Here is a 24,556-nt window from a genome sequence, read left to right as displayed (position 1 = left end):
TTAGCAAAAGCAGTGAATTTAACTTACTTAAAACATGAAGAAACTGAGGCACAAACAAGATTAAGCCTTTTACCTTACTAAAGAGCTGCATCCTTGAGATTAAAAGATAAATCTATCAACAATGAAAACCAGTACCATGTATTACTATGCATGTTTTTCTTATTAATACTATGAAATACTAATGAGTACAAAGGCATAGGGCTCAAATTCTAATCACATTTTTAAATACAGCAAAGGTAATTAAAAAGGAATTCCACCTTTTATTCATTTCCCTTAAACATCATTAAAGAGGATTTAATTTATAAATCACACACTTCTATTAAGCCCTTTAGAACACACTTCGATTCACCAGGTGGTTCAGGGGTTCTCACGGGTAAAGCCCCAAGCTTCATGCCATCCCCAGAAACCTTTCTCAACACCAGCCCATGCCACTTTCTTCCCTCCTTCACCCACATCCATTTTTACTCTTAATAATGTACTCTGGCCTGTTCATCCCCAATGAAACCTTCCTCTTCCATTACATGGAACATGGGGTATCAACGGGGCAAGGTGAGCCGTCATTTTCAGAACAGAGTAAAGTAGAAGACGCTCCTTCAGTAATCATTCTGTACCATCTCACATGTTATTCTTTCCGATTATGAAATTAATTGCAGAAAACTTAGAAAATTTTAAAGTAAAAAGGACATCATATACAATCATGAGTGGATGTCACAACTCAAACACAAATCTTTGTGGTCTTCATGGATTCTTTTCTTAGGGTAAATCCGTAGTAATGAATTACCAGGCCCAAAAGGTATGAATATGCTAACCTTGCCAAGTTACTCAATAGACATGTATTTATACTGTTGGCAATAATACTATTTTGGCTAAGATCAAGTATAGTATCTGTACTTTAGGAGCTCTGGTAGTGTAGTGGTTATGAATCAGGCTGATAATCTCATGGTCGGCAGTTGGAAACAACCAGTGGTTCCGAGGGAGAAAGATGAGGCTTTCTGCTCCCATGAAGATTTAGAGCCTTGGAAACCCTAGGCAGGATTGCTATGAGTCACTACTGACTCCACAGCACATAATTGCCACCACTAAGGATAACAGTATGAACATGAATACCAAAAACACACCCAAATAATATACCTAGTTCATATAGTATGAACCACGCTGATACATACTGTTACTAAGATAAGCACTGTACTGCTAACTGCAAGGTCGCTGGTTCAAATCACCAGTTGCTTCTGGGACATCTTATATAGGGTCGCTATGAGTTGGAACTGACTCAATGACAGCACTAAACAAGGACAACACTTCTCAAACTCACTGAGATTTGTCCCGGGCAGTATTTACTAGCAATGGACAAGAAAAACAAACAACAAAAACCTTCGGTACTTCCCTACATACTTCCCATAGAAATTAAGACATTCTATCATTTAGCTGGAAGAAATGAGGAGGTGTAAGAGCTGACCAGAAAATTTCAAAGGTCAGCTTGAGAAGATAAAGCCAAATATTACAACAAAATGTGCAAAGATCTAGAGTCAGAAAACCAAAAGGGAAGAACACGCTCAGCATTTCTCAAGCTGGGGAAATGGAAGAAAAAATTCAAGCCTCGAAATTCATTACTGAAGGATTCTCTTGGCAAATTATTGAATGATGCAGTAAGCATCAAAAGAGGATGGAAGTATATGATCAAGAGCCAATGATACTGAAGGAAGAAGTCTAAGGTGTATTGAAGGAATTGACAAGGAACAATGCACCAGCAATTGATGCAATAAAAATTGAAATCTTTCAAGAAAGAAAGTGAGGAAGCACAGGAGGCACTCACTCATCTCTGCCAAGAAATATACAAGACGCCTATCTGGCCAACTGATTGGAAGAGATCCGTATCTGTGCCCATTCCAATGAGAGGTGACCCAATGGAATGCGGAAACTGCCAGAAAATATCTTTGATATCCCATGCAAGTAAAGTTTAACTCAAGGAAATACAGAAACGGCTACAAGCATACATTGATAGAGAACTTCGAGAGGTTCAAATTGGATTCAGAAGAGGCCGTGGAACGAGAGATATCATTGCTGATGTCTAATGGATCTTGGCTGAAAGCAGAGAATATCAGAAAGATGTTTACCTGCACTTTATTGATTACACAAAGGCTTTCAAATGTGTGGATCATGACAAGCTATGGACAACATTGCACAGTATGAGTATTCCGAAACACTTAATTGTGTTCATGAGGAATCTGTACCTGGACCAAGAGGCAGTTGTTCGAATAGAACATGGGAACACTGAATGGTTTCAAATTAAGAAAGGAATGAGACAGGGTTGTATTCTTTCACCATACTTATTCAACCTGTATGCTGAACAAATAATCTGAGAAGCTGGGTTATATCAAGAAAAATGTGGCATCAGGATTGGAGGAAGACTCATTAACAACCTGCGATATGCAGATGATACAACCTTGCTTGCAGAAAGTGAAGAAGCCTTAAAACATTTACTGATGAAGATCAAAGAGCACAGCCTTCGGTATGGATTGCATCTCAATGTCAAGAAAACAAAAATCCTCACCACTGAACCAACAAACAACATTTTCATCAATGGAGAAAAGATTGAAGTTGTCGAGGACTTCATTCATCTTGGATCAACTATCAACACTCATGGAAGCAGCAGTCAAGAAATCAAACGACGTATTACATTAGGCAAATGTGCTGCACAACACCTTTTTAAAGTGTTGAAGAGCAAAGATGTCAGCTTGAGGACTAAGGTACACCTGACCCAAGCCATGGTATTTTCAATAACCTCATATTCATGCGAAAACTAGACAGTGAATAAGGAAGACTATAGAAGAATTGATGCTTTTGAGTTATGGTGTTAGAGGAGAATATTGAAAGTGTCATGGGCTGCCAAAAGAACCAACAGATCTATGTTGGAAGAAGTGCAGCCAGAGTGCTCCTTGGAGGCCAAAATGGCCAAGCTTCGTCTCTAATACTTCGGACATATTGTCAGGAAGGACCAGTCACTAGAGAAGGATATCATGTTTGGTAAGGTGGAGGGTCAAAGAAAAAGAGGAAGACCCCCAGTGAGATGGATTGGCAAAGTGGCAGCATCAAAGGGCTCAAGCATGGCAATAATAGTGAGGTTGGTCCAGCATCGGGCAGTGTTTCGTTCTGCTGTGCATAAGGTCACTATGAGTCAGTACTGATTCAATGGCACTTAACAACAACAACAATCATTTAGCTGTATTTCTCCATGAAAACATTTAATAAATAATCATTAAACTGGTGTGGCACTGGAATGTTAACAGCAATGTTGGCAGTTCAAACTCACCAGCCAGTTCCAGAAACCCTAAAGTGTTGCTAGGAATTGGAAGTGACTTGAAGGCACTTAGCTACAACAATGAAACACTGATGGTGGTAGTGAGGGTTGTGTGCCATGGAGTCAGTTCCGACTCAGTGACCCTGTATACAGTTTCTGAGGCAATAAATCTTTATGGGAGTGGAAAGGCTCATCTTTCTCCCAAAACAGAGGCTGGTGGAGTTGAGCTGTTGACCTTGTGGTTAGCAATCCAATGCATAGCCCCAAAATAAAACAACTCACAATTTTTACGAACAGGATGATTGGTTTTGCCTATCAAAACATTCAATGTTTTTAAGATTTATTTCGAAGTAAATATAAATAAAGCATTACCTATGGAGATAAAACTTCCTTTGAGCAACTTTGGTGGAAATTAAAATACTACTACACAGCTATTTGCACAATTCCTATGTGAAAATTATCACCATCCATTTTGGAATGATAACATGTGACACATCTTAGTGACATAATTTACTCAGGGCAAAGAAAAAGGTAACATTCCAGGAATTGAGGAAAACTAAGAAACTAATCAATCGTTTAGAGTGGAGCTTCGGCTACATCTCTGAGCAACAATACAAATGTGATGACTACTAGCAACAAAGCCTATGCCTCCAATTTGAAGAGACTTACCCTCTCTAATAGGTGAGAACATGTCACCTAAACTACTCTTCCCAGTATCGTCAAAGCTGGAGAAATCTTGATTCTTTCCACTGTCTGTTTCCTTCCGTGAAATATCTGTGTTTATATTTCGAAGCAAACCTTATAGGAATTAGATATATATTTATAAAAAAAAAAAAAAAAGTGTTAATTACATTTAAAATTAATTTTATGACCAAAAGCTAGTTTCTAAAAATTAATGCAGGTATTATTCAAAGAAGGCAGAATATAATACTATGTCAGTTAACACCAATCAATGGCCATTGAGTTGATTCCTACTCATGGTAATTCTGTGTGTGTCCACGTAGAACTGTGCTGCTTTTTCAGAAGTCAATCACCAGGGCTTTCTTCTGAGACACCACTGGGTGAACTTACCCCTACAAACTCTTGGTTAGTAGCTGAGCACAGTAAATGCCTGTACCCTCAGGAGATGAAGGGGTCTTCTAATAATTTGTTCATAAAGCAACACCGTATTTTACTCATTTATTGGACATTTTCTAAATTGTATAGTTTACTGCCCTCTTGAACAAAGTCTACACAACACCAGTTACTTTGGTTTCTGAGTAGTCTAACCAGCTAATGTCTGCAAGGCAGGTAGCACAACACCTATCCTATAGCAGGACTCAAAAAATATTTGTTCCCTCTCCCAGTTTGACTTTTCTTTTTCCTTCACTAACGGTGGGAACTTAATATTGCCTTCAGCATCTTCAACCTCAAACAGCTTCAGGAACCACTCTGTAGTTTACTAAGAGGAAGAAAACGGGAGCACCAAGTTCATAAAGCACAGTACAGGGAAAGGCAATAAAGACGCAGGCGGCAGTCTATTTTCTTGGGTAGTTTATCATGCATAGGTCTAGACTTCAGAAGAGGAACTCGACAGGCTCTGTAGCGTCTTGTTCATTTTGGTTAAGGACTGGATTTTAAACATTCCACAGATTTTATGAAAGTCTGGCATTATATGCATTGGTAACATGTTTGTTTTTAAAAGTATCTAATTTGGTACCTCCATCCCAAATGAAAACTGAAAAGCCTGGGAAGAAAACAAAGAACACTTTGTATGTCTAAAAACAGTCCACCCCAGCTAAGGAAATCAACTTTTCTAACAATACCTGTGGTTAAGTACTACCGCTAACAGAGAGATTTGTGGTTCAAACCCACAAGTTGAGCCATGAGAGAAAGACTCGGAAGCCTAAGACTATAAAGATTTAGTTTTCGAGACCCTATGGGGCAGTTCTACCCAGCCGCACAGGCTAAAAGTTGGAATTTACTCAATAGGCTTAGCACTTTGAATGAGCAGCTGGTAGAAGTGAAAATACACCGGAATCATTTGTGCATTACCATCATTAAAGTGTATTTACACCATGAGTTTAAGCTGTTACAAAGGAGAAAACTGCCTCTCCTTTCTCCTGCAACTCAGGAGTTATTTGTATTATTCTTAAACTTTTCTGTAAGTTTGCAATTATTTCTAAATAAAATTAATAAAAACAAAATTGTCTATCTTTTATTAGGGCAGAGCAAGCACTCAATTTGCCAGAAATTTCACTATGCAACCAGGAGTTATCATTAATCAGTGACCCTGACAACTAAGTCTTTCAGGTCCTAATTAATGATGCCCATTAAATAAGCCTCCTTATTAAAAAAACAATGTGAAACAGTAAAGCTTCTACATTAAAGACATATTTTATTTTTTTTAATTAACAAAAGTATTATAAAATAAAATTTGAAAAATACAATTGTCATAATATAGCTAATTCAAATCTTGGAAAAACTTTCTTCTTTTAAGAGCCACATTTTTATTCAGTGCCTTATATTTTCTTTTGCTAATAATGCCCTACCAAGAAGGTATTTTCATAGTATGCTATGCTAACTTTTTTTTACAGCAACACAGTTGGGAAAAAAAAACACACAAAAAACCCTATAGTGTGTGTGTGGCAAATAGGTATATTTGTTTTTAGCAGTTCTTAAATAAGGACATAACTTTCTTCTCCTATAATATGCAATGACTCTTAAGGATGATACACTCATAAAACATTTATAGGAAATAAACCTAGTATCTTGAAAATCATTCATACTATCAATGACAGTAAATTGAAACTATGTTTCTACTTAGAAAGTGCATACTGAAAAAGCACTAATAAATATTGATGTTCTGAAAGCTAAAAATGACACAGATACATATATATATATATATATATATAGCTAATGAGCGGGACATTGTGGAAACATACTGGTATACACATAAACGTTTATAAATATCAGTTGCAAGCATACAGAATACCATAACTTTTAAAACCAAAAATAAAAGGGTTTAAGACATTTACAGAATACGGTGTTTATCATGGGCAAAGAATATTTTCTACAGTAAGTATGGCGAAGCTTCTCATATTTCACCTTTACAAAGTACAAATTAATTCTTCATAACTGTTTTATCAATATGATTAATAAGAAATCCTTAAAAACTGAAACTTTAAAACTTATCTTTCTTCAACGAACCACTAACATACTATGTGCTAGGCACTACTAGGCCCTTAAAAGTGCTCACTTACCCACTTGACTATCTACTCTGAGATACGGAATGAAAGGCACCACTAATTGCTTTCTTTTTCTTTTAACTTGGAGATCAAATCAAAATGATGTATGTATAAAATTTTCATAATCTCTGATTCATCTGATGACTCAATGGAAAGTCATCCCAGTCTGTAGTATTATTAAGAATGACTTCTGCTTTTACGAAAATTCGTATTTCTCACAATAGAAGTTCTGCTAAATATAGGAAGTGAAGAAGTGCCTTTCATTAACTTTTTATTTTTCTATTTTCGAGCTCAAGTCATCTATGTATTATCTACTAATAATTTTGCCTTTAAGTACTCACACGAACTTGAATCCTAAGTTCTTGAAGAAAGTGCTAATTTTATACATTTGAGAGAGCACAAGATCTTCTAGATAAGCAATATTTACCTGCTTTCTCTTGAACTGCAACTGCTCCTTTCCCCACAACTGTTGTCATGGGCTGTGGTGGAACTGTGGTAATGGAAGTGGTGGCGGATTCTCGGACAATTCCAGAATTCTGAGCTCCTCCACTGGTGTTGCTCACATTGACAGTTCGTTTGTTCACTGCCATGGGCTTATTTGAAGCGCCTTTACTTAAACTTGACTGAAATATAATGGAATATTTAAAAGCTCAGCTTACTAATGTCCCATACTATACATTAATATTTTATAAATTCCCAATTAGATTAAAAACACATATCGCTTCTCTAACAAGTGTTAAGCTTATCAATGGATCTGAGAGTTTATAATAATAATAATTAAAAGCACATAAAAAATTTTAGGAGAGAGAAATGTGAAAAATAAAAAGAAAATAATTGAAAAACGAATTAATACATCATCTCAAAACATTTTTAAATATTATCACATGAAAATAATTACAAAACAAAACTAAAGCATGTTTAATGACCTGTAATTTACATATCCAAAGGCTACATTTTGCTAGTAAAATCAAAAATACAAAAACCAAAACCGCACCTTAGACAAAGCAGTAGAGTACTGAAATGCTATACACTGCACAGATGTCTTGTGAGCGCTGATGGTTTTCACTGGAGATTTCAACATCCTTAAATCATACTGAGATATTTTCCCACGGGAAGACCCAACAGCCAAAGTGGCTCCATCAGGCATGAAATCTACCGCAGTCAGGGGAGCATCAGCCACTAAAGTTTTCACTAGCCTTTGGAAACGAGAACAAAGTGTCTACAGATAAGTGATTGCATGCAGGTATGTAAGCTTGTATGACACAGAAATAACTGTATACCAAAACCAACATTACTTAGAATTGGGCAAATAATATGCACAATTTAAAATTTTAAATTTTTTGACTTAGAGATATCTCTAAGAATATGGTAAGCAAAAGAAATTGCTGGGTGTCCCATTCTATTTTTCTACTCACTTCCATCAGGTACATGTCTACACCTTCTAGAAACAGCAACTACTGCTTTGAGTGATTACTGTTAGTTTGACAGTGAATGTAAAATTTTCCACATTACTCCACAAACTAGTGCTCTAGCCTCAGGGCTGAGGAGATTCTACGTGTCCTGTTCCATTTATTGATCTGCTTGCAAAAGCCTCAAGAGAACTATGACCTTTCACAGGGGAGCAGCTGCTACTTTGCCCTTAGTTGTACATCTCTTGACCAAAAAGGTAAGAGGAATGGAATCCACTTGGCTTAATTCTCTGAGGTAGCATATACAGAAATATAGATGCTGATCTGGTGAAGCTGAGCTCTTAACTCATATGTGATATAAGAGAGAATTGGCTTCCGGACTCTTAGGATTCTCAGTCATTTACTTCAAAGAGAAAAAAAGAAAAACGTGAAATAAACAAGAGTAAAAAATCTCAAATTACAACAAAGGCTGCCAGTAAGACCTTTCCTAACAGTAACATTTCATTTTATCCCACAATAACTTAGCTATTGTTAAGCATCCTGAATATAACTGCAGCACTCTGGTAGCTGTGTTTTAGCTAAACACACATACTCAGATCTCCAACAAGGAAAGGAAACATACTGAGGTCAGATGCTGGGAAGATTATGTACCCTTAGCTCTAAATCAAGGAGTCCTGGTATTACAGCAATTGAGCACTCAGCTGCTAACCAAAAGGTTGACAGCTCAAGCTGCTCAACAAGAGAAAAGACCTGGCAACCTTTGTTCATAAAGATGACAGAAACCTGGGGGCACTTCTACTCGGTGACTTGAGGCCACGATGAGGAGGAGTCAACTTGATAGGACCCAACAACAGCAGAAGCTCAAGATCACTGGTTCTCAAATGGGGGCACATTTGTCCCCCAGAGAACATCTGACAACTGTGGGTGGTTACTTCTTACTTGAATTGTCAAAAGTAGCATCTAGCAAGGACAGCCCAGGACAGCCCCCAACAGCAAAGAATTATCCAGCCCAAAACGACAAGCATTTAGAAACTCTACTCTAGAGAAAAATGAATTTTAGATCAAATTACTGATATTAGTTTAAACTATATCCACTTACTTATACTTTAGAAACACCTCATACTAAGCTAATAATGCATGCTAAAATAAAGATGTGGAATCGACAACGTGCCATCCTCACTGGTCATGATCCAGAAGTGTTCTAAAACATACTCAGCCCCCTAGATACACGATTTATTTCTGTACCAGAAGAAATACAGAAAATTCTATCTTACTAGATAAATCAGGTATGCAAATTTTAATTCTTTCAAGCATTAACCAAAGGAGCTCTGGTAGCACAGTGGTTGCAAACTGGGCTGAGAACCTCAAGGTCAGCAGTTCGAAACTACCAGCTGTTCCGCAGGAGAAAGATGAGGCTTTCTGCTCCTGTAAAGATTTACAGCCTTGGAAACCCTGTATAGGGTTGTTATGAGTCAGAACCAACTCCACGGCACATAACCACTACGACCAGTCATTAACCAGAGGTCTCTACAAGTTACAAATATGTGTGCTAATGAGATAATTGTTATTAAAATAATAAATGAGCATATCACACTTACTTCTTACTTGAAGTGTCATAAAGAATGATCCTTTTGTCCAGTCCTACAGTTACAAACAGCAGTTCATTCACAGGAGAAAAACAGATCCCCGAAGCTGGAGCTTTGTGCGTACTTTCAAAGTTATGGTATGGACTCTGACCATTCACATCCCAGAGAGTTACTATCCCATTGTCCGACACACTGCCCAGCAGTGATTTCTTAAACAAGGAGTATTTCAAGTGCCGAACGGACTATAAAAATAGAAAAATAAACTACATGTAATTGTAAGCATTCATAAGGATGTTTTATATAAGCAGTATAAATAATAACCAACCACCAACCATATATTCATATGCAGTTTAGAACAACAATTTACACAATAACAGGTTTCAATCAAGAATACCTTAATATAATTTTTAATAGTTTATAAGGTGACCTTAAGACAGCAAAATTCTAGTAAATAGGTATTCAAGATTATTATCTTGGAGTCTAACAACCTCAATCTTCTCTCTTAGTGAGGGAAAAACACAACACATCAAGATTACCTACATTAATCCATTGAAGTACGAATATCCATTGCAAACAAGAGGCCCAATCAGAAACAACTCACAAATATGAGAACAGTGGAAGAGAATAAGCAATAATATAGATAATGGAGTATATTTGAATCTCAGCATTGGATGTGCTGGCAATTCAGTACTTGGAGCATGATACAAAATTCACCACACCACAAAGGAGAACTGGGCCACTCTAGACTGGAGGTGCATCATTATCCATTCTTGTAAACTGTCAGCCTCAAGGAAACGCTGACCTTTCTCTAAACAATCCCTCCCTGGGGGCACAGGAGACATTAAATTGTTTTACATAAAACCAGCTTTCTACTTTCTCTTGACCAGAATAAACAAAGATCAACTTGAGTAAACAGATGCTAAACTAAAACTAGTTGAATTTAACTACTTCTACAAAAATGATGCTTTCAAATTTGTATTGCTATTATCATCTACTGCACTGAGAATGAATTATTTTTATACTTAAGATGATTTTTCCCTGAAAAGAGTATCAGTAAAATCATAGAAATTAATGTTAAAATGAATAAATACAGAAATGTAAAGCATGTGGAAACATCAATGTAAAACACTTTCAAATACTTTATCTATAGTTCTGTGGGAAGTCCTCAAGAAGCACTGGTGGCATGTTATTGTTTGTTGTTGTTGTTGTTGTTAAGTGCTGTCGAGTTGATTCCGACCATTAGGTGCCATCAAATCACTGGCCACCCTATGCCATAACTCAAAAGCATCAATTCTTCTACAGTCGTCCTTATTCGCTGTCTAGTTTTCACATGTATATGAGGCTATTGAAAATACCATGGCTTGGGTCAGGTATACTTTAGTCCTCAAGCTGACATCTTTGCTCTTCAACACTTTAAAAAGGTGTTGTGCAGCACATTTGCCTAATGTAATACATCGTTTGATTTCTTGATTGCTTCTTCCATGAGTATTGATAGTTGATCCAAGATGAATGACGTCCTTGACAACTTCAATCTCTTCTCCATTGATTAGAATGTTGTTTGTTGGTTCAGTGGTGAGGATTTTTGTTTTCTTGACATTAAGATGCAATCCATATCGAAGGCTGTGCTCTTTGATCTTCATCAGTAAATGTTTTAAGTCTTCTTCACTTTCTACAAGCAAGGTTGTATCATCTGCATATCGCAGGTTGTTAATGAGTCTTCTTCTAATCCTGATGTCACATTTTTCTCCAAATAACCCAGCTTCTCAGATTATTTGCTCAGCATACAGGTTGAATAAGTATGGTGAAAGAATACAACCCTGTCTCATTCCTTTCTTAATTTGAAACCATTCAGTGTTCCCATGTTCTATTAGAACAAACTGCTTCTTGGTCCAGGTACAGATTCGTCATGAACACAATTAAGTGTTTCGGAATACTCATACTTTGCAATGTTGTCCATAGCTTGTCATGATCCACACATTTGAAAGCCTTTGTGTAATCAAAAAGTGCAGGTAAAACATTTTTCTGATATTTTCTGCTTTCAGCCAAGATCCATTAGACATCAGCAATGATATCCCTCCTTCTACAGCTTCTTCTGAATCTGGCTTGAATCTCTGGAAATTCTCTGTCAATATATGCTTGTAGCCGTTTCTGTATTACCTTGAGTTAAACTTTACTCGCATGGGATATCAAAGATATTTTCCGACAGTTTCCGCATTCCATTGGGTCACCTCTCATTGGAATGGGCACAAATACGGATCACTTCCAATCAGTTGGCCAGATAGTTGTCTTGCACATTTCTTGGCAGAGATGAGTGAGTGCCTCCTGTGCCGCCTCATCCTGCACCAGCCTCACATTCGTTGTTAGACTTGAGCCCATTGCTGCTGCCACTGTGCCAATCTGTGTTGTTGGGGGTCTTTTTCTTTGTCATAGACCCTTCACTTTACCAAGCATTATGCCTTTGTCCTTCTCCAGTGTCGCTGAGTCTGAATCAAACAGGAAACACACAACTACCATACAGTTTCCAATGAGTGAGTGGCTGGTGGATTTGAACCACCAACCATGTGGTTAGCAGTTAAGTGCTTATCCTAAGTACCACACTTGGACTCCAAATCAGGGTGTTGTTGTTGTTGTTATGTGCCGTGGAGTCGGTTCCAACTCATAGCGACCCTGTACAGGGTTTCTGAGGCTGTAAATCTTTACAGGAGCAGAAAGCCTCATCTTTCTCCCGCGGAGCAGCTGGTAGTTTTGAACTGCTGACCATTGCGGTTCGCAGCCCGATTCGTAACCACTATGAGTATCTGGATATTAGCTTTACATGGTGGTGCTGGTGTGCTGTGTAGTGGATTCCAACTCATACTGACCTTTCATAGGGTTTCTTAGGTTATAAATCTTTATGGGAGCAGAAATTCTTATCTTTCTCCCAAACGGCACCTACTGGACTCAAATTGCTGACCTTGGAGTCAGCAGCTCAACTTGTAACCCAAATGTCACAGAACAAAAGTCATCTTTGAGGATTTTTTTTCGTTTGTCCTATCTAGTTTAGTCTGCTGCTATTGTTGTTGTTAAGTGCCGTTGAGTCGGTTCCGACCCATAGCGACCCTGTAGAGGGTTTCCGAGGGTGTAAATCTTTATGGGAGTAGAAAGCCTCATCTTTCTCCCACGGAGTGGCTGGTAGTTTCGAACCGCTGACCTTAAGGTTCACAGCCCGATTCGTAACCACTACGCTACCAGAGCTCCTTGTTGTTAAGTGCCATCAAGTCCAATATGGTTTCCAAGGAGCAGCTGTTGGGTTTGAACTGCAGACTGTGTGGTTCACAGTCCTGTGCTGATCCTATAGTATTATATTAAGTTATACTATTATAACTTCTGATGTACACTATCCATTATATCTATTATACTCCTTTAAAAAGGATTTGAGCCCTTGATTTTACATCTAAAACATCATATCTGCCTTCCTTCTAAGATGTTTCAAAATAATATATATCAGTCCCCAACAATAACAAAATGTTTAGGAATAATAAAATAAATTTTTCGAAGGAAGCCAAAGGAGTACGTATTACCCTGCATCTAAGCGGAGAGGCACTCTGGCAGCATGAATCCAGAGATTGGTAGGTTGAACTTACTAGCTAGACCTGGCAATCTACTCCCATAAAGATTACAGCCTAGGAAAGCCTGAGGTGGCTCTATTCTGATCTCTACAACCACTATGAGTTAGAGGCACACACAAACCGCTACCATCTAAGTAAGGTTAAGATCACTACAACGGCCAGTTATTACATTTGCCACCTCATTTTCACATGGCCAAGGAATAAGGAGAAAAGGTTGGTTTACGGTTTTCAATTTCTTTGAAAAAAAAATACAGCTATTTGAAATGAATCAAAAAAATTGATATATAACTGTGGATCTTGATTATATGAAAGACAGAGTTCCTTACGGAAAAATAATTAAAATTTATAATCCTATTATCAACCTACCAAAATATAAGGAAAACCTTATTTTTAAGAGATTGCTACAGCACTTTGTGAGTTCATAAAGTTATGGTTCTTTCATATGAGGTAAATTTGTATTTAAGTACACAAATACAACTTTAAAAAAAGAAATCTAACCTCATAAAAGCATAACTATCAGAAGTCCATACAGCCCAACCTCTTAGTCACAGCAGGAATTTGCCTAAAATATCCTTAAAAAGAAGTTATCCAGATTTTGATTTAATAAAGACAGAAACAAGGAACATAATAATTTCTAAAACAGACTTTTATAAATAGTTAAAAATGCATTTCTCTTGATTGAGTTAAAACAAAAATTCCATACATTGCTTCAAATTCTTCAGAACTATTAAGAAATTAAACAACATATTACAGTAGGCAAATCTGCTACAAAATACCTCTTTAATCCTCAGTTTAAGGACTCAGGTGCACCTGACCCAAACCATGGTATTTTCAATAAATTCATATGCATGTGAAAGTTAAGACAATGAATAGGGAAGAATTGATGCATCTGAGTTACAGTGTTAAAGAGAAAAATATTACAGTACCATGGACTGCCAGGAGAACAAACAAATCTGTGTTGGAAGAACAGTTATAATGCTCCTTAGAAGCCAGAATGGCAAGACTTTGTCTCTCATACTTTGGACATATTACCAGGAGAGCCCAGTGCCTAGAGAAGAACATCATGTTTGGCAAAGTGGAGGGTTGGAGAAAAAGAGGAAGTCTGCCAGTGAGATGGAATGATACAGTGGCAGCAACACGCTGAAGCGTGACAACTGTGAGGACCATAGTTGTTCTGTAACGCATAGGGTCGCTATGACTCAGAGCTGCCTCAACAGCATCCAACAACAAAATATCGCTGCCCAGTTTAAAAAGAAAAAAAGTACTAAAATAACAACAAATCTTCCTCTAGGATAAAATAGGTTCATCTCTGTACAACTTGGGTAAATTACTTAACATTTCCAACTCTCAGAGTTCTCACCTACAAAACAGAGGAAACTTATCAAGATTACGGTGAGGATTATGTAGTATTTCTGCATAAACCAGAAACATAGTAGTTCCCAAAACTTCATAATTCTTCTATTGATCATGGGTTATATACTCATTTGTCATTTTTTTACACATTAAAAAAAAAAAAATCTTTAAGTTGTCACCTGAGCTCTTTAAATATCTTTTCTTTACTACTTTGAACTTCATTTCTGAGCTTTCTACAACTATTAAATCATCATTTCTTTAGAATGTCAAAAACATCACCCAATGATCCTGGACAAATGAAGTATTACTCTATTAAATTATATTTTAAATAAGTACAAATTCATTTTGGTATTAGTAGCACTTACTTATTAAGGCCCCACTTTGAATCAGACTGAAGCTATTTCTAAGGTAAACAATATAGTTAAGAAGCCTATGAAAAAAGGCAAAGTCCCAGCACTATGAGCAATAATGATACTTTTCTTGTATTATTATTGCATAAGAACGTGTTGTTTATGGAAGGGGCTGGCTGGTTCTAAGTATAAAAAATATATACATGCTCACTATAGATTAGGGGAGGATGGTGAAGGACCAGGCAACCTTCTGTTCTGTTATAAATAAAGTATCGATGAGTCAACACTGTCTCAACATCACCTAACAGACTAGGGGCCAGCAAGTGTTTTCTTCATAGTATTTTAGGCTGCTGTACAAGGAGCTCTGGTAGCATAGTGGTTACGAATCGGGCTGCTAACCTCAAGGTCGGCGGTTTGAAACTACCAGCTGCTCTGTGGGAGAAAGATGACACTTTCTGCTACTGTAAAGATTTACAGCCTCGGAAACCTGTATAGGGTCACTATGAGTCGGAACCGACTCCACAGTACTTAACAACAACAACAACTACAGAAACAGTTATAGACAATTCATAAGCAAATAAGCATGGCTCTAGTCCAACGAAACTTTACAAAAACAAGTGGCAAGCTACTGGTCACAGTTTGCACACCGTGCATTGAGTATAAGAGTGTGTGAGTGTATGCATTTATCTAAATAATTTCCTAATGTCAGAAATGGAGGTTATACCCAATTTCCAAGTACTATGCTTAATATCATTTTTTAAAACTGCTACTTTTGAAGGAACTTGCATTTCAACACTGTTCATGCTTTGAAGATTCATGGTCAAGATGTACTAAGCACTATTTGTGTTCCTTCCTCTGTGAATTGTCCATTAATTTATTTTTCCAGGTTTCTACTAAGTTATTACGATTTAAAAAATTTCTAATCTGCAGTTATCTTTCATATAATAAGGATAGTAATGTTCTCATAGATAGTAAATATTTTCACCTCTGCCCTTTTCATTTTATAATTATTTTAAGTCTTGTTTTTGTCCACTCTAAAAAAAAATTTATACACGTAAATTTATCACTAAACTTTATTTGGACTCACAATCAAAGACGAAGAAAACAACAGTTACAAAGCTAAGATGTCACCTTGAGGCTAAGGTTGGCCTGATCCAATCACCTCATATGCATGCAAAAGTTGGACAATGAATAAGGAAGACATGAAAAGGAATGAATGCCTTTTAATTATGGAACTGATTACACCAACTATATTAACTATACACCATGGACTTCCAGAAGAACAAACTTCATCACAGTTACTCTGGACATGTTATCAGGAGGGACCAAGAAGGACCAAATATGCTTGGTTAAGGAACTGGGTCTGAGAAAACGAGGAAGACCTGAACAAGGTGGACTGACACTGAGGCTGCAAAAATGGGCTCAAACCTAGCAACCAATGTTGAGTATGACGCAAGACGGGGCTGTGTTTCATCTGCCACACACAGGGTTACTATGAGTCAGAACTAACGCCATGATGCCTAACAACTTTATCAAACTTGTCCTCAATGAAGACAAGCTTCCCCTAGCAGGAGATTAAGATAGATGTACATTCATATTTTCTTATAGGTTTATAATATGCTTTAGACTACCCTGTGGAATATGCATATTTTCTTTGCCTCCATCTCTTCCCTCCTCATGATTTCTAGTATTTTATTCAAAGTGCTAATTATCTGTCACCTGAACTTGATTCTACAACTACTGTCCAGCAACTCCTCTCCAGAATTCCCCCCAATCCTTTTCCATTTGTTAATTTTGCTTTGTAATCATTCACTGTAATAAATCATAGCCATTAAGTCTGACTACATCCTGAGTCCTGTGAGGCCACCTAGTGAAGCGTCAAACCTGGCGGCAGGAACCCTGACTCGATGTGCATATGTTTGTTTACAGAGCGTAAATGAGATTGTTGTTGTTAAGTGACTTCAAGTCAGTTCCAAATCACAGTGACCCTGTTAGAAGGTTTCTGAGGAGCGCTGGTCAATTTAAACCACTGACTTTGCAGTCCAGTGCATTATCTCACAGCACCACAATGGGCCTCCAGTAAACTAGACAGCCAAACCAAAATCCCAGGGACAATATTTACAGCAAAACTAGATGATGAGAACAAAAAGTATCAGGCACAGTCTTTCATGACATTAGTGTCTCCACAAGAGGAAGCAGAGGGAAACAAAAGAGAGTCTGAGACCCATCTGAGAACAGGAACACTCCACAACAATAAAAAGGTATTCACAGACAGTCACGGTGGGCAATTTCAGAACATCAGCTTACACTAGGAAAACCTAGTAGGCATGTGAAAGGGGCCTTGGTTCCTATGAAATCCCCACACTGGCTAACCAGGCACCTCCTTCCCATGTCAAGGCCCCACAGTAAGGCGACACAGCTGGTAGCAGAAGCAAATCTGAACACAACAGGTGCAATCGAGCAGAAAGAGGAGGTCTACAAAGGAGCTCTGGTAGCATAGTGGTTACGAATAGGGCTGCATACCTTAAGGTCAGCAGTTTGAAACTACCATCTGTTCAGTGGGAGAAAGATGAGGGTTTCTGCTCCCGTAAAGATTTATAGCCTCGGAAACCTGTATAGGGTCGCTATGAGTCGGAATGAACTCGACAGCACTTAACAACAACAACATAGAAGTCACACAGTACAGCAGTCAGAGAACCACAGAAGACAAGTCATCACATTTTGAACACTACCCAAAAACAGCACAAGACTCTGTGGCATTAGGAAATCAACATGGAACCCCATTTCTGTCTAGATAGAAATTTAACAAATAAATCCCATAGGAAATTATTATGAAAACAAAAAGATCAAGGAGCAAAACCTAGTATCCTTATGACAATGAAATATATCAAAAAAACATTCACAAGGGATGATCAAAGAGACAATAAAATGAGGCAAGGTCTGAATAGGTAACACAAATTGGAATTATAAGACTCATAAATGATATATTAGATCTTGGAAAAGATTTGAAATAAAAAAGAAAATGTTTCAAAATGAAGGCTCAGTTAGAAGGAAGAGTTCCTGGTGTGGTGTTATAGGTTAATCCACTGGACTTCAAAGTTGGTTTGAACCACGATGTCGGCAGTTCAAGCTCCCCAGAGCTCCTTGGAAACGCTATACAGGATCTCTATAGTTTGGAACCAACTCGACAGCACGTTACAAAAACAAGCCTAAATACAACAGAAATTGCCTTAAAGACACATACAAAAGAGATTTTTTTTTTCTTTTTAATCACAAAAGAATGAAAAACTTAAAAACAATTTGAGACACATGTTGTTGTTAGGTGCTATACAGTTGATTCCAACTCATAGCGACCCTCTGCACAACACAATGAAACACTGCCGGATCCTGCACCATTCTCACAATTGTTAAGCTTGAGCCCATTACTGCGGCCACTGCACCAATCCATCTCACTGGGGGGTCTTCCTCTTTTTTGCTGACTCTCCACTTTACCAAACATGATCTCTTCTCTAAGGACATATCCCTCCTGATAATATGTATAAAGTGTGAAAGATGAAGTCTCAGCATCCTGGCTTCCAAGGACCACTCTGGTTGCATTTCTTCCAATTTGAGAGAGGTAGTGATAAATTATTAAAGGTAAAGCAAAAATCTAACCAAGAAAGCTGAAAACAGGGTAAAAATACTTTTCTGAAATAAAAAAGATCTGAAACTTCTTAATGAATGAACACACCATGTTCATGAGAATAACAATCTAGTATCCGACTCGATGGCACATAACAACAACAACAACAACGGGCACCACTAAGACACAGTCTAATAAATTGACTGGACTAAGATGAAGAAACATCCCTTTGGATATCTAGATAAAAAGAATATGAGACTTAAGGGAAAAAAATATATATAGGTCATCAAAAATTTGAGACCAAACAAAATGTATTTCCTTGAAGAGTTTAACACATTTAAACTTATCAAGAGAAAAAAAAAATTTGTTTTTTACCTTGAAAGAGAAATCACAACTTCAGAGACAAAGTAAAAACATAAGATATATACTTGTAAAAGAATACTAACATAGTACCCTTCTAACTGTAAGAAATGGAAAGAGCTTAAAAGAATATCTAGGCAACCAGTGGCATTTGAATACTATTATGCAGTCTTTCAAAATTATGATTATGTAGCATTATAATATGACAATACACGGGATATAAAACTAATAGAAAAAGACATAAAACAAAATTGGATAAGCAGAATTAGAAATGTGCAGAAGGAAAACAAATTCAGACACAGAAACACTCTACAACATCCTCCAAACAACTTCCCATTAGAAAATTTTGAGGAGGATAAAAAAAAAATAGCCTCGTAGTCTATGAACAGGTTCCTTATGAGCACAATTAAGTGTTCTGCAATACCCATTCTTCATTATATGTATTCATGATCCACACAGTAAAAGCCTCTGTGTAGTCAATAAAGCACAAACAGTTTTCTGGTACTCTCTGCTTTCAGACAAGATCCATCTGACATCAGTAATGACAGCCCTCATTTCATGTCCTCATCTGAATCCGGCTTGCATAGCTATACAGGATAGCTACAGACAGAACCAACTCGATGGCACTGAACAACAACATACAACATAAAGACCACTACTCCAGATACACAACTCTGTAGTCTGTCAAACGTTTTCAGTGCCAAAATTTTAACTGGTCAACCAAGTAGGCCAAATACAGAATTAAACTCATTTTGATATAAATATAATGAATAACTATTTACATTTATCATATGTCTTTTCTGAAACAAAAAAGAAAAGACATATGGTAAATATAAATATGTCTGTCCCAAACAGGCTTCCTCTTTATTAATATTTATAAAATCTATTAATAAAATATCTAAAATTTCACTGAAGGACATATTTAATACATACTGAAATGTGTTATATTTAAAATCTCACATCCAGCCTACTATAATCAATGATAATTTGTAATCTAAAGAACCAATAAAATAGAGTGACACAACAGTTAAGCACTTGACTGATAACCAAAAGGTTGGTAGTTCAAGCACTCTAGCCTCTCCATGGAAGAAAATACTTGGTGATTAGTTTCCATAAAGATTGTTGTTGTTGTTAATTGCCATAAAGTGGATTCCGACTCATAAGGACCCTATACAGAGTTTCCAAGGAGCAGCTGGTGGGTTTGAACTACAGACCTTGTGTTCAGCAGTCCAGTGTGTATCTTACAGTGCCATACCAGAACTCCCCATAAAGATTATAGGCAAGAAAACCCCATGGGGGCAGTTCTACTTTGTTCTAGAGGGTTGCTAAGAGTCTGAATTGGCTTGGCAGCATAGAACATTTTTAACCACTTTGGAAAAGGCTGCATTTTTTTGAGAAAGGAAACACAGGTTAACCTAATTGTGAGCCTAAGACGCTAACTTGCCAGTAACATGCAATTCTAATCTCAGAAGTCTGTCAACCCTGGCATTTCTGCAGAAGCAGCAAGCCTCTTTCCACCTGCAGAAAGACCCTGTGATCCTTATACAACTAATAGCTTCAGTTCAACTCAGACATTTCAAAGGAAGATTCTAAATATATTCAGGCAATCTTATTTCCGATATGAAATTCAGTATGATGCAGATTCAGTGAGACTCCATGGTTTTGTCACGTTTGCTAACAAACCAATTTGATCACTGTTAAGGATTTCAAATTCTTGATTGTTCATAGAAAATTTTTATCCTTAGATATGTCCTACCCGTAACTTTTCTCAATAACCCAAATCCTATTTATAGTAAAACTGATCAACATAGAAACTGGGCTAAGTAAGTGGATTTGAATTCAATCTGTCAATCCTACTTTTTAACAGACTTGAAACTTGAACATACATGTTTTTAATTTAAGAAAAAAATTTGTAATATATTTGAAACTTTAAATGAATTTTAAGAAATCTTAATAAACTTTTCTAAAATAGTAAGGTTACATACTTCACTTGCTGTCACACGGTCACTATGAGTCAACACCAACTTGGTGACACCCAGCAACCATAATAACTTGACTTCAGTTATTATACGTTGTAATTGAGACAAACGTAAGTAAAAAAAAAAACATGAAAGAAAGTGAAGAAATTATACAGAAGTGGGTTTTTTAATTTTTTTTCTTGGGAAAATAATTGTATATTCTTTGTGTACTGTGTTGTTTTTGTGTCCTGTTGTGGCATTGTAGGATACACACTAGACTGCTGAACACAAGGTCTGCGGTTCAAACCCACCAGCTGTTCCTTGGAAACTCTGTACAAGGTCCCTATGAGTCGGAATCCAATCTCTGGCAATTAACAACAACAATCTTTATGGAAACTCATCACCAAGTATTTTAAGGTTACATTAATTGTGCTCATGAAGAATCTGTACTTGGATCAAGAAGCAGTTGTTCGAACAGAACATGGGAAAAATGAATGGTTTTAAATTAAGAAAGGTGTGCGACAAGGTTGTGTTCTTTCATTATACTTGTTCAACCTGTATGCAGAGCAAATAATCCGAGAAGCTGGCTTATATGAAGAAAAACGCGGCATCAGGACTGGAGGAAGACTCATTAACAACCTGAGATATGCAGATGATACAACCTTGCTTGCTGAAAGTGAAGAGGACTTAAAACATTTACTGATGAGGATCAAAGAACACAGGCTTCAGTATGGATTACATCTCAATATCAAGACAACAAAAATCCTCACCACTGAACCAATAAACAACATTCTTATCAATGGAGAAAAGATTGAAGTTGTCAAGGACTTCATTCTTCTTGGATCAACTATCAACACTCAAGGAAGAAGCAGTCAAAAAATCAACGGACGTATAGCATTAGGCAAACCTGCTGCACAAGAACTTTTTAAAGTGTTGAAGAGCAGAGATGTCAGCTTGAGGACTAAGGTGCACCTGATCCAAGCCATGGTATTTTCAATAACCTCATATGCATGCGAAAGCTGGACAGTGAATAAGGAAGACCATAGAAGAATTGATGCTTTTGAGTTATGGTGTTGGAGGAGAATATTGAAAGTGCCATGGGCTGCCAAAAGAACCAACAGATTTGTGTTGGAAGAAGTGCAGCCAGAGTGCTCCTTGGAGGCCAGGATGGCCAAACTTCGTCTCTCATACTTTGGACATATTGTCAGGAGGGACCAGTTGCTGGAGAAGGATATCATGTTTGGTAAGGTGGAGGGTCAGAGAAAAAGAGGAAGACCCCCAATGAGATGAATTAGCCAAGTGGCAACATCGATGGACTGAAGCGTGGCAACAGTAGTGAGGTTGGCCCAGGATCGGGCAGTGCATAAGGTCGTTATGAGTCAGTACCGACTCGATGGCACCTAACAACAACAAGGTTACACAAGTAGTGATTCTATGCTTTTGGTCAACAGCAGATAAAATAAGCCTTAATTAAAGCACTTTTATTGCTGTTGTTGAGTGCCAACGAGTCAGTTCTGACTCATATTGATTCAGTATAACGTTTCCAAGGATCGGCTGTTTGGTTTGAACCGCTGACCATGGATGCAAACACTCCAGATTTAGGTTCTGCTCTCTGTAAAAGGTAAACATAAGTAAGCAGAAACAGGATAGCTGTGACTATTTTCCTCACTAAGAAAACAAGAACTGCATCCTATGTACCGCACACAGAGGCAGTCCTTGTCTACGGACACCGGTTTAATGGAATAGCTTAGCAGAGAAAAAAACAACTTAGCACACAGACTATACGACCCATTTTCCCAAGAAAAAATTTTAAAAACCCACTTCTGTATTATTTCTTCTTCACTTTCTTTCATGTTTTCTTATCCTATGGTACCTGAAGTCAAGTTATTACGGTTGCTGGATGACACCAAGTTGATTTTCACTCATAGTGACCATGTGGCAGAGAACTGCCCCACGTGGTTTTCCAGGGTATGGCCTTTATGGAAAGAGACTGCCAGGTGATTTCCCCCGTGAGGTCACTGGGTGGTTGCTGGTCAGCTGAAAACTGGCAACCTTGCAACTAGCAGTTGTAGCAACGTCTGAATTTCCCAAATTTAAACTGTGGTGGTGATTGTTATTAAAGTGTTGTCAAGCTGGCTCCAACTCACAGCAAACCTGTATAGGGTTTCCAAAGTGCAGCTGGTGGGTTTGAAGTGCCGACCTTTAAGTTAGCAGTCCAGTGTTTATCCTACAGTGAGTGCCACACCAGGACTACAAAGTTAAGTTACTACTGGCCAATTAGAAGGGGGTTTGGAGGGACTGAATTCAACCGACAGGTTTCAAACCCATTACAAGAGCTGTTTTAATGAATTTAGATGATTATTCATTCAAAGCTCTTGTCAGCAGTTAACACGCTGTCAGTATTTTACCAAATGTTAGACACTGTGTCACACATACATAAGAAAAAGGAGGCTTGAGAGTTCAGTTATTTACCCAAGCTGACACTTAGCTAAATGCTTTACCCCTTGGTGGTTGTTGTAGTTAGGTACCATAGAGTTGGTTCTGATTCACTGCAACCTTCTGCACAACAAAACAAAACAATGCCCAGTCCTGCACCTTCCTCACAATTGTTGCTGTGCTTGAGTCGCTGCTACTACCAGTGTGCCAATCTATTTTGTTGAGGGTCTTCCTCTTTTTCACTGATCCTCCACTTCACTAAGCATGATGTCCCTCTCCACAGACTGGTCCCTCCTGAGATGTGTGAAGTATGAGGCCCTCCTGGTTTCTATGAAGGGTTTCTATGAAGCACTCTGGCTGTTACTTCTTCCAACACAGATTTGCTTGTTCTCTTGGCACTCCATGGTATCTTTAATATTCTCCACCAAGACCATAATCCAAATGCATGAATTCTTCTAAAGTCTTCCTTATTCATTATCCAACTTTCACATGCACATGTGCGGTTGAAATATCATTGGCTTCAGTCAATGAGACCTTAGTCCTCACACTGACATGTTTGCTCTTGAACACTTTTAAGAGGTCTTGTGCAGCAGCTTTGACTAATGCAATGCATTCTGATTCAGCCACTTGAGGTATTCACTCTTCTATGTCAAGAAATCTGGAAGGAATGATTTCAGTGAACTGTTAAAAAATTATGACATTATTCAATGACTGGATGACCAGAGCTCAACTAGAAGAAGAAAGAAGAAGGAAAAACAAGAGTAATCTAATACAATTTGACAAACTTGATCTACACCTATGGATGTATTAGCTCAAAAGAGGGAACAAATCTTTATAGCGAGGATCATTCCCACCCCCTCCATACACTGAGTAGTCCGGGAAGGGCAACTTGGACATTGGCTACCCACAAAGGGGAGGAGGGCCTCAAAGGCAAGAAGTGACTGGCTTACAAACTTTCAAGAAGGAATCTAGATCCAGAGGGCATGGAGGAAGGTAGAATGTCTATTGAGTAGTATCCAATCTGTCTAGGTGGGGCTGATGAAAAGAAATGTGGATAGGTCTCTTGTGATACAATAGTGAATAACTGTTATCAGGAGTGATTGTGAGGTTGGAAATGTAAAGGTAGACATTTTGTAGCAAGAAGGGGAGTGATTAACTTTGCAGAGTAGGAGCAGAGGTCCCTGGGACCATCAAGGGAGAAGAGTAGAGAGCAGGACCCTACCCAGAGAAGCAGTGACGCCAGAGATGGAGACAAAGATGATGGCGTGGAGAGATGGAGTGGCTGGAGACTTTAAACCCAGAGAGGGAGAGGGGCTGTGTGCTGACAACCGTGGGGACAGGCTTGCAGG

General features: G+C 37.9%; 1 protein-coding gene across 1 annotated transcript in view; it reads right to left on the bottom strand.

The window, feature by feature from the left end:
• NEDD1 (neural precursor cell expressed, developmentally down-regulated 1) overlaps positions 1 to 24,556 on the bottom strand; it is a 68,446-nt gene that overhangs the window by 20,763 nt on the left and 23,127 nt on the right. Inside the window, exons 5-8 of the mRNA XM_006871806.1 lie at positions 9,533 to 9,762; positions 7,520 to 7,721; positions 6,953 to 7,148; positions 3,968 to 4,096 (exon numbers count right to left, since the gene is read on the bottom strand). Of these exons, the coding sequence (XP_006871868.1) occupies positions 3,968 to 4,096; positions 6,953 to 7,148; positions 7,520 to 7,721; positions 9,533 to 9,762 (757 nt within the window). The remainder of the gene's footprint in view (positions 1 to 3,967; positions 4,097 to 6,952; positions 7,149 to 7,519; positions 7,722 to 9,532; positions 9,763 to 24,556) is intronic.

The sequence above is a fragment of the Chrysochloris asiatica genome, unplaced genomic scaffold, assembly GCF_000296735.1.
Source record: "Chrysochloris asiatica unplaced genomic scaffold, ChrAsi1.0 scaffold00174, whole genome shotgun sequence".
NCBI lineage: Eukaryota > Metazoa > Chordata > Mammalia > Afrosoricida > Chrysochloridae > Chrysochloris > Chrysochloris asiatica.
Note: the sequence above shows the minus strand (reverse complement) of the source record. Positions and strands in the feature narration are given on the sequence as shown.